General features: G+C 38.6%; 1 protein-coding gene across 1 annotated transcript; it reads right to left on the bottom strand.

Moving 5' to 3' along the window:
* Positions 1-5,397: 5,397 nt before the first annotated feature.
* On the bottom strand, positions 5,398-9,443 carry LOC311048593 (pepsin A-like; the record flags this gene model as incomplete). The annotated part of the gene is made up of 7 exons (XM_084061856.1): positions 5,398-5,529; positions 5,652-5,750; positions 5,851-5,995; positions 6,599-6,740; positions 7,407-7,524; positions 8,307-8,457; positions 9,388-9,443. 7 exons carry the CDS (start codon positions 9,441-9,443, stop codon positions 5,398-5,400), a joined length of 843 nt encoding a protein of 280 aa, XP_083917982.1.
* Positions 9,444-12,140: the final 2,697 nt, after the last annotated feature.

The raw sequence follows: 12,140 nt of genomic DNA, 5'->3' as shown, positions 1-12,140 counted from the left end.
TGTTATTATTTTATCACTGATTAGGGTAAAGAAATACCCCCAAAACTGGTCCAGTTCACCAGACCAATATGCAGACTAATGTAAACCAATGTCTTCATATCACTACTGGCTGTCTTAATGTCTGGCTCCCTGTCAAATACACCCATGTGTTCTCTATATATCCTGACCTACAGTATGGTGTCACACAGAAAAAAATACATGTATATTCTTGGAATTGTCATCTGTTGGCTAACAGGCTTACAGCGACCTGTTGTGGAAATGTTGTGGACTTTGACCTATTTGACACAGTGCCGGTGTTTACATTTTTATCATTTTAATTATTTACGGTTAACTTATTTTAATTGTGGCTGTGCACACATTAAGGGGAGATTATTTATTTTTCATTTAATGAGAATTTCAGGTGACAAGGCAAAGTATATATTTTTTTAATATTGTTGTGATTAAAAGATACTCTCCCCTCAAAAAACAAATAATAAAATCTTAATTGTCAACTACCCATCTATTCTCACCATTGAATGTAGCATTGTATGTTATCAAATCCTTTCTTGGACAGTCTATATTTTTGTGGACACGAACAACGAACTTCTTCATGTTGACGTAAAAAGAAAAGATCCTGGAACTGTGCCTCTAATAATGAATTAGAGTGTGACTGTGAATGCAGTGGCCAGACCCAGTGTGATTTTATGTGACCAATGACCATCACTGTTTCTGGTTCCAAAAACACTACAATGAAAATACAAGTCAACAAATTCTGAATATATTTCATTGTAAATTTGATCATCATTTTCACTTTGTGTCTTGATGGCATCCTTAGAAGAGAACCACGGTTCTCTAGTTTGTATCTTTGGGTATTGTTCGTGTTCACAAACATTTTCATCTGCCTAAGGTCATAGTACATTCTGTTTTAATTTGTAACTAGCTGTGTAAATGTACCATAATAACCAGCCACACTGGAGTTGTGTGTTGTGTGCTGTGTGCTTTACCATAGTACTTGCAACAGTATTTCTTCTTGCTTTGAGGTCTGGTGTACAGGCTAAGAATAGCGTCTGTCACTTAATATCTATAAGAGTCTGTATTATGCTGCTGTGCTTGAATTCTCTGTGGGATAACATGCCATGGGCATAAAGGATGCTCGGAGGCAGATGGGACAGACAGCACGGCCCAGGCAAAGCAAATGAAAATTGTTTCCGTCTATCTACCGAATACTTATAAATAGTTCCAACAACCCCTATGCAAACGGACAAATACCGGCGACTGGGCAATAGTCTCATAAACACAGACAGGAATAGCAGCCACTAATTCAGCTAATATGTAAGCCTCAGCTGAAATGTAAACACATTTCCCTAGCACTTTTTCTTTTCTTTACTTATCTTGCTAAAATTAGGATCTTGTGATGACACTGTATATTGTACACTGTAACAAATGTGTTTTGCCCCACAGTACATCTAACTATACATCTATCAAAATCTGTTCAACACTGATTTTACGCATGTAAATTATGTATCACAAACTTTAAAGATTGAAATTGACACTACAGCTCTTTTGCCGATGGAGATTAATCTCAGATAACAACGTCCAGTACTTGACTAATAGCTTATCCACTTGTGAATTTAGTTAAGCGAAACCAGCTGCCTTTGTAATTACATTAATGTACCTGGATGCCCGCCACTGCCCTCCTCTAATGACCATTATACGTATACACAGATGAGAAGGCAATCAAATAAAAGAAACATGTGCAGTATGACGTCATGTAAGTTAACAGCAAAATGGACCATTCACCCATGGACTACCTTTCAACTTTTGATTGAACTAAATTTTAGTTCAATCAAAAGTGGAAAGGTAGTCAGTCCATCAGTGAATTTAAAGGGATAGTTCACCCAAAAAAGTACTTATTTTTTATCAATTACACGCCCCATAAAGCCTTGAATTTAAGACGTTTTTTTTTTTTCTGTCGCATTCCTAAAGATGCTAATGTCTCTGGTAGGAGACTCGCCACCAGTCATCAAATTATTTGCTTAGGAATGTGACAAAAACACTCCATGGGGTGTGTAATCGATAGAATTGTTTTTATTTTGGGGGTGAACTAACCCTTTAAGTTGTGTTACAGTAATACACTCACTTACATCAATATGAAGATCAATTTAAGAGACCTTTTAGAATCTGTGCTAATGTACATCGATTGGCTCCATTGAAGCACTTATAATTCTCCAGTGTTATGTAATCTCCAGCTAATTACTGCATCTGCTCAAACATACATTATGAATGATATGAATGAGTGTGACACATTTAGTTAAACTTCATACGTGGTGTCTAGAATAAGTGTCTGCATTTGTGTCACAAGTCTACATTTTAATTGTTGAATTATGTAGGTCTACAATGACTGAGGCTATTGTATGTTCTCCACTATATACTGTATTAACTGTCCTCTTGTGTATTCCTGTATTCTGACTATATTTCCACTTCCTAAGCTGCAGAAATACATGATAGAAAAGCGAGTTTTGTCCACTACATTCCTATCAAGTAAACATCGGATAAGAGGTGTGGTTAACATTCATCAGATTGATCTGTGCAGGACAGTATTATTATTATGTTTGAGTGGGAGAAACACTAGCGTGTTTGTGATTCAAATGCGTCAAGCTTGTATTTGTGGACAGACATCCATCCACAGATCAGGCTTCGCTTCAGTGTGCAAAGTGGCACGTATACGGAACTCCATTGGCTTCTGTTTCTGTATTAAACTAATGGAATACCCACAGTTACTTGGAGGGTGAAACACTAGAGCGCATAGATCAGTGATGCGGAAACACTGTTCTCTCAGGGAGAGGTACTTACTCACCGTTCCATTTACTTTCCTTTCGCACGCTTTGCTGTGCATATATATCTCGCCTTTACTGCAGTGGCTCTCAAACTTTTTCATGTCAAGGACCCCCAAATGCTTTTGGCCGCGGGCGCAGATCCGCCCCATCTGAAAAGATGTTGTGCCAGGGACCCACAGAAGAGAAGAGTTGTGTTAAAACATGTAAATAATTCGAAATTGTCCAAATATTTTCAAGATTCTTCAATATTCTTTTTCAAAAATAGCAGAAGTACAAGCACGTGACGCGCTGTGAGCTTGTACTTCTGCTATTTTTGAATGGCCAAAGTATAAAATATGCATATGCTACATTAACAAATTTAGCTGGGGAGCCCCTGGAAACCCCCCCCAAGGACCCCTGGGGGACCCCACTTTTAGAACCATTGCGTTACTCAATCTGTTATGTGATGATTTATACCTCATCATACGACCTTGTCACTTGCTGAAAGTGAGTACATTTTCTGTTGTTATTTTGAGCAAGGGACACGATCATATGACAAATTAACCAAGGCAGACAGTATACATACATTAAACATATGAGTCAGTGCTGCTGGGAACAAACAATATTCTTGTACAATTTTTCACCCTATCATTCAACGACTCTGTCACAAAGTAGGCCTATGGTTAGCAAGCGATAGCTATACACTTTTAGAGAATAAAGACAGAGAGAGGAGATAGAGGTAGAAGAACAAGTGATATGGGGTGGTATTTTGGGTATATAATATAAATATAACGTTTGATCTCAGTAGCTTACTCAAGATCCCTCTCCTTCATATTGTGTGCTTCATTTGTATCGGCACACAATGAATGAGAAGAATTAGGTTTAATGTGGCCACATATTGTATACTGTATATACAACAAAGTACTAAACCTGTGCACTTTGTTTCTTCCTCTTCTGACATCTGTCTGTCCATCTGCTGCAACCTAACCTCTACCTGCCCTGCAATTACACAGATGTCTCCCACTAAATGAATGATTGAAGACGACCCAGTAACTCCAGCCTCATGTCTCATGTTACCATGTTTACTCACAGTATACATACTGTACCGACCAGTCGATCCTGTTGTAACACAAACTAATTACACTTTAAAGATAACAAATTAGGATTGTATTCAAATGCATTCTGAAAGAGAAATGTATACGTATATAGAAAATGCAGTATGCTATTTGGAATAGGCTATTTTTTACCCTATCATAAATCAATATAGGCTATAGGTTAAAATATAGGTAATGGTTACATTACTTAACCCCGTGAACCCTATCCTGGGGCAAACGTTCGGCAAAAATAGAAGATCTACAAGCTCACAAGCATCACAACACATTGTTGATTTGGTGTAAAGGGGAAAAAAGGAAAGTGACTATAGTATAGACCCCTGGGGCATTCCGGTCAACCAAGTAAATAAGGTTTATGCTGTTAAACAAACCTATTTCCTCCCCCAAGTTAATGATAATTGACCTGTTTTTTGTGCTTATCATGAATTCTATCAACCAGCAACATATGTATCACTGATTGGCCCTTGAAGCAAATAGAAAGTGTAAAGCAGCAACTAAGCAGATCATGTTACATTGGGTTCAGGGTTGACAAGACTTGTTGTATAGGCTACATTTAATTAAATTGCAGCTGATCCAGTAGGTCAGTGACGTGTCTGCCCCTGCCCCGTGCCCCCGCCCCTTAATCAATCACAGGTTAAAATTAGCACAAACCAAGCCAGTAAATCTTAGATCATTACAGGCACGGATGACATGAATGCAATCCAGCCCCTGTATACAGTGAGTGATTGACAGCTCTAAAGGATGATGACTCATCCACTCTTTAACCCCTCCTCCTAAGACAACCAAATGAATGGCAAACATGATAGCATGCGTGTGGTTTTGTGAGTCTTCTGCCATCTAGTGGTCATCAGACTCAAAGTTGAAATCCGGAACCAATACTGGATCCCTTTAACAACACATTTTTCAGATTAAGTATTGCTATGGCAAGTAAAGCTGTATATTCAGCATCACTGAATTAAATGATTGTAGTTGAGTACAACTGAGATAAGTAAGTGAAGAATGGTATGCCAGTCATTTTTTATTTTTTTACAAACATGATATTGCTTTATTTCAGACAGGACAGTGTGTATAGTATAGAGAGAGGTTACAAAGGGCAGAGAGAGAGAGAAGAGACCTGCAAGATAAAACGAGGAGTATGGTCTGTATGGTGCACTAGGCACCCACATATGATTTGCCTAATGGAAGATTTACAAAGAATTGTAGCTATTTAAAGCAGCACTATGTAGTTTGGGGTATCAGTGGCCACAAATAACATGGCAGCCAACGTCTTTGAATTCATTACCCAAGAGTCTCTGCAAGCAATGTCCCTCGAGGACGTGCTGTGTTTAGCCAGTCTTCGCTTTGACTGGCAGTTCTGCCTTGTTAAATGCCAGGATGAAACTTTAAAGAAGCTTTAAAGATAGACAAACAACTCTCTGAATATTGCTCAGGATCAGAGTCTACTAGATAACCAATAAAAATCTTAACTGGCACACTTCTCCAGGGCCCGTTCACACAGCCGGAGCAAAGCCCACCATGTTGTTACCAACATCAAAGACAGTGTAGAACTGCCGCATGAAAACTTCACCCAGGATCCAACTTCCAGATCCAGCTTCCAACCCTGTCAAGCATTTAGCGCCGTACTGAATGAAAGAAAAGACACAAAAGAAACATTTCAAATTCTTGCCGTGAAATGAACACAACATTTGATTAAAACAGATCTGCATGTGTGATCTCCATGATTCAGTACTGTACAAAGACAAACCTGGAGCACATAGGTGGATGCAGGAACGGCAAAGCTGAAGCCATTTATGATGAAGACAATGTCAGACATGACGTCTCTATTACTGCAACTCACGATAGCCTGGGGGAACAGAGCCATATCTTGTTGTTTTTGTTGTTTTTGGTTCCACAATTATACTAAACTATAGCCTATACCCGTAATACTAATAAAACCAAGTTACCTCATCCGTCCCGTCTCTGTAGGCTCCCACCCACGCATTGATGTTGTTGATGTCGTTGCCAGGCCCTACAATAAGTGAAGTGCCAGAGTCCACTATTGCCTGGCATGTCCCTGAGCATGCAACAGTGTTCCCATTGACAGTAATGCTGTAACAAAACGGAGCACACATAAATAGTGTATGTTAATTTTATCATCAGCAACACGACCGATTCTGCAAAATGTCTTCTAAATCCTAACAGTTTTCTGAAAAACTTAAGTTTCTATGTCAGTGGTTCATGACAAAGTGACTAATATCTGTAATATATAGACACTGGTGTGAGAGTAAAATACAACTTGGTTATCCCTTTTCAGTCAGCAGTCAAGAAAGTTCAGGAAACATTCATTGACACACATAATGAATAGTAGTCCCTATTCATATTTAATGACTGTCCTTGCTCATCCCAGTCCAATTACCTGTCTATGGTGATGGCCCAAAAGTCAGAACTAATCAAAGGGACCCAGTGAATGGATCCGGTAAAGTATGACGTGTCTTTCCCTCCAAAAATGATCATACTGCCCTCCAAAGATCTGGGGGGTGAGAAAGGCCTGTGTTATTACGAAATGACCATTATATGACATAAGAAATACATCTAATAATAGATATACAGTACAACGCACAAGCTTGTTGATCTGCTATTTTTTTAAACAAATAAACATGTTTTGGAAGACATGCCCAAAAATAGGGATGTCATGTGGTTAAAAAGACTTACTTGCTCATGTAGATGGAGAAAATGTACTCTGGGATTTTAGCCTGACTCCACATGTTGTCGAACACGGTGGTGCCTCCTTCCTCGGAAATACCGGGGAACGCCAAACCCAAGATTCCATCCCACGGCATCATCTCCATTTCGGCTAGCTCAAAGAGGCTGAGGCCAAAGATTTGATCCCCCACGTATAGATCACTTATCTACAAATACCAAACACATTTCCATTACTTTAAGGCAATTCCACAATGTGTAGCAAGTGTGAGAGACAGTGTCTGTGTAACCTGGTTTCTCTAGTTTGTGGTACGTTTTGTCAATCATTTGATATTCTCTTAGTTTTCTCACCTTTAGAGTATCATATGCTGTCGTCCCGCTTATGTAACCAGTGTTATATGAGATGGAGAAAGATTTTGTGCCAGTCTTAAAAGTGGCAGATGCTTTGCTGTTGAACTTTGAATGAGCGTCTACTAACAACCAAGAAAGACAGACAGGGAGGGAGGGAGGGAGAGAGGGAGAGAGAGAGACAGGGAGGGAGGGAGGGAGGGAGAGAGGAAGAGAGCAAGAGAGAAAAAGCAGTGCAGGAGAGAAATTAGCAAGAGGAATGGCAGACTTATTTTTGTATTACACATAAATATTCAGTTCCTCATATACAGTAGAGATCAACCGGAATTTCAGTGCTTATCTTCATGTTGCATGTATCTAGCAACAATTACTGCACAGGTTCAGGTTTTAGTCTCTTAAGTTAGACTACAAAGCGTACTTATATTAAATTCCTTGAACATTCATGAACAGTTGTCATTGTAGGCCTTCTTACCGCAAGCATAGCTGGTGCAGTTCAAGGAGGGAACCCAGAGGTCAGACGAGCCGGTGTCAAAGAGAACCTTGAAGAACTGAGGTGGGGTTCCAATGCCAATCACCCCATAATATGTTACCTTAGACCAAAGGGCAGATATAAATAATTGATTTTCAAGTAATGCATCATGGATAGTGACACAGTCGTAGGACAAAGTATAAGCCTTTCGCTATTTGCCACTGAACTTATTTCATTTAATTTCTCAGTATTTTTTTGCCCAATGTATTGTTATCTGGTAGTTATGTGCAGTGGTGGAAAAAGTGCTCACATTTTTTACTTAAGTAAAAGTATCAATACTGCAATGTAGAAATACACTGTTACAAGTAAAAGTCCGGAATTTACTTGAGTAAAAGTACAAAAGTATTGGTATCAAAATGTACTTAAAGTACCAAAAGTAGAATGTACACATTATGCAGAATGTCCAATTATTTTATTTTTTTGCAGAATGTCCAAAGTTTTCAAAATGTATGAAAATCTTTTGAAAATAGCAGATCTACAAGCTCAAAATGCGTCACAATGCGCATTGTGACGCATTTTGAGCTTGTAGATCTGCTATTTTCAAATGGCCAAAATGTATATAGGGTGGTATATTTAAGTGGTATATAATCAAAATCTAAGTAACTAGTAAAAGTATAATATTTGCCTCTGAGATGTAATGGAGTAGAAGTAAAAGTACTGAAATTGGATATACTTCAGTAAAGTAAAAAATACCTCAAAATCTTCAGTCAGTACTTGAGTAAATGTACTTTGTTACTTTATATATAGACTTTAAATATAGAAACATACGTTTTTTCAGAAAATCAGTTATTTTTTGCCCAATGTATTGTTATTTACTTATGTGGTAGTTTATGTGTAACTTACATATGGATCTAAGGTCATGGGCACCGCACTCTGGTCAACCCTGGGGAGAAACTTTGCTGCAGGATTGTATGGATGCTTCCTCCTGTACTCTTCAAACTGGCCTCTCTCCTCAAGAAGCTGCCTGGCCGACTTCCCTTTGAACAGAGGAATTCTGCACAGACAGGTCATGAAATTAAAAGTGTGTGTACCCTAGACTATAAACCATTCTATGCTTGTGGAACATGAAATATCCTGGCGAACGTAGATAAGGAATCACATTTTAAACAGACCTTTGCCAGTGTCTAACACACATCACTATAATTTTGAACATTAACCAATTAAGCCCAATTTTATACATTGGCTACTTGAAAATAGCCAATCTACAAGCTCACAACATGCTGCAATACGATGTGTTGCTTGTACATCTGCTATATTTTTTTTTTGATTAATAATTTGTCTAGTAACCAGTGGTGGAAAGTAACTAAGTACATTTACTCAAGTTCTGTACTTAAGTACAATTTTGAGGTATCTGTACTTTACTTGAGTATTTCCAATTTCCAATACTTTTACTACTACTCCACTACATCTCAGAGGCAACTATTGTACTTTTACTCCACTACATTGATTTGAAAACTTTAGTTACTAGTTACTTTTCAGATATAAATTATGATATAATGAAACATACATTAACCACTTTAACCCTATTTTATACCTAGCCGATCTACAAGCTCACAACGCGATGCGATGCGACGCGTTGTGCTATTTTAAAATATTTAGTACTTTTACTTTTGGTACTTTAAGTACATTTTGATGCCAATACTTTTGTACTTTTACTCAAGTAAATTTTGAATTCTGGACTTTTACTTGTAACAGAGTATTTTTATATTGCAGTATTGGTACTTTTACTTAAGTAAAGAATTAGAGTACTTTTTCCACCACTGTGTACAAACATTTGCCTCTGAGATGTAGAGGAGAAGTATAAAAGTATAAAAAAATGGAAATACCCAAATAAAGTAAAAGAATCTTGAAATTGTACTTTAAGCACACTTGAGTAAACATACTTATAGTAACTACACCACTGCTTCCAAATGTTATTACTTACTTGAGAAGGCCCTCTGAGACAGCCAGGCAGATGAAGAACACAGCTACACACTTCATCTCTGCAAAGGTTCTCGGCAGAGAGAGAAAGGGTAACTGGGAACAGCTGGGAGCCTCTTATATATCGTCAATGTCGGGTAGGAAACCTCATATGTCCAAAACTTGAACTTTTCAGGAAATGGGGAAAGAATATCTGTGTTCCAGTAAGTCACAAGCATAAGCATTACTTTACAATAACAAACTATACAAATCACACCCAGTGTGAGTGTTTGATTAGTGTGTAATGTCATTCAGTTGGTACAAATCTATTTGATGTGTGGGCGCTGGCATTCAGACTGGTATTGAGGCGGTACTAAAAGAGTATTTGTACTTTTGTATCGACTTTTAAGTCTTTTTTACTAATTTTAACTCAATTTAAGTACTCTTAAGTATTGTTACTCAATATATTTACTTAAAAGTATTTTTAATCACTTTATTAACTTTTAAGTATTTTTTACTCATTTTTACAACTTTTACGTATTTTTACTCATTTGAGTACTTTTAAGTATTTTTACTCAATTTAAGTACTCTGACGTATTTGTACTCAAGGTATTTACTTTTAAATATTTGTACTCACTTTATTTACTTTTAATAATTAATAATTTACTCACATTGTAGATCGGTCGTTTTAGTGTGTGTGTGTGTGTGTGTGTGTGTGTGTGTGTGTGTGTGTGTGTGTGTGTGTGTGTGTGTGTGTGTGTGTGTGTGTGTGTGTGTGCACATGTGCGGGCCAGTCGTGTGTGTGTCGTGTGTGATTGTATTGCTGTATTGTTATATTGTGCTTTTTGCTTTGGCAATGTAAACGTATGTTTTCTCATGCCAATAAAGCCCATTGAATTGAATTGAATTGAATTGTGTGTGTGTGTGTGTGTGTGTGTGTGTGTGTGTGTGTGTGTGTGTGTGTGTGTGTGTGTGTGTGTGTGTGTGTGTGTGTGTGTGTGTGTGTGTGTGTGTGTGTGTGTGTGTGTGTGTGTGTGTGTGTGTGTGCATGTCTTTAAGTGGCGCATGTGTTGCAAAGGTGCGCCTCGCAGGACCACATGTTCTGTGTGTGTGTGTGCGTGTGCGTGTGCGTGTGTGTGTGTGTGTGTGTGTGCATATCTTGAAGTGGCGCATGTGTTGCATCTTTGCCGTCCGCAAACATACGGACGGACGGACATACATACACACACGGTCAAATGTAGAGCGGCTGGCACCGCTAAAAAGCTGAAATATAGAGATACAAGGTTTCTGCCCGACAGCAACGATGTGGTCATGGGTTGGATGGGAGTTCAAAATTAATCTCAACACCTCCGTCACTGGGGCTAACTAACACATACAGTACTGATAAGGAACCACTTAACAACGATAATATCAGTATTAACTTAATGAGTGAAAACAGATAAAGAAAACACAAGGAACTACCGGTAAATGTAAAGCTAAATGTCCTTCAATCCATGTCAACAAAAACATATTTGTTTGTTGAACTCTCTCTGTGAACTGTCCACAGGGGGTGAATAGTGCTGCAGAGTTTTGAGTCATGAGCTTAAAAGTCTATCACAAGTCCCTGCTTGCAAAGTATGGTTATAGTGATGTGAAAATACTGGTGTGTGTGTGTGTGTGTGTGTGTGTGTGTGTGTGTGTGTGTGTGTGTGTGTGTGTGTGTGTGTGTGTGTGTGTGTGTGTGTGTGTGTGTGTGTGTGTGTGTGTGTGTGTGTGTAAGAAAAGGTGCAGGACACAGGAGCGGTACACAACAGTAAATGAGTAAAAAGACACTGGAGAAGCTCGGACATTTAATAATGGAAGGTGCTATGTAGGACAATGACTGACTGACGTTTCGATGTATACTACATCTCCCTCAGAGTCAATAATAAAAGAGGCTTAAATGTCTGAGCTGCTCCACTGTCTTCTTCTCACCTTAGTGGTGTGTGTGTGTGTGTGTGTGTGTGTGTGTGTGTGTGTGTGTGTGTGTGCGCGTGCGCGTGTGCGCGTGCGCGCGTGTGCGTGTACTGGTATTACTGTACTTGTGAGGGCCAAATGTCCCCACAAGTATAGTAGATTTTGAAACAGAGGACCATTTTCCTGGTCCTCAAGAGAAACGGTTGTTATATGGGTTATAGATTTAGTGCCAGAGCCAGATGTCAATCGATTGTTTTTCGTCTTGCATCAATGGCTACTTATATTCTTTGTAGTATACTTTAAGTTCCTATATAGCAGTAGCACAATGAAAACACACTTTTCAAGGTTTTAAAGAAAAAATACCAGGACATTATTATTTTCATGTTAATGTTATGTTATCATTAAAATCTTTGTGTTTTACCGGCCCACTTGCAATCCTCAAGGCCCACCACCAGTGGGCCCTAGCTCACGGGTTGAGAAGCACTGATCTAAATACAGCAGCTGGTTCCATGTGTAAAGTCTTTGTTGGAGCTGCAGTATGACCTTCAACAGGTGCTGCTGTGTCAGCACCCAGTTCTGTTGACTCCTCTCAAATACTTGCTGGAACCAAGTAGCTTATCGTTGCTGTCAGGTGATGTCCAAAACCATTCCTTTATTATTATTAAAACGTTTTTTTTAAATAGTGAAAAAAGCCGAAGCTCGCAACGTGTTTTCACCATACTTTTTGTGCAAAACCCATGTATGATGAAATAGGGAAACTACTATTACTATTACTATTACTATTCGTATAAGGACGACGTAGAGAAAGTACAAATATGAACCGTAAGGGCCCATTTTGTTACA

The sequence above is a fragment of the Gymnoscopelus microlampas genome (assembly GCF_963454915.1).
Source record: "Gymnoscopelus microlampas genome assembly, chromosome: 7".
Classification (NCBI taxonomy): Eukaryota; Metazoa; Chordata; class Actinopteri; order Myctophiformes; family Myctophidae; genus Gymnoscopelus; species Gymnoscopelus microlampas.
This window is presented reverse-complemented; position numbering and strand designations above follow the sequence as displayed.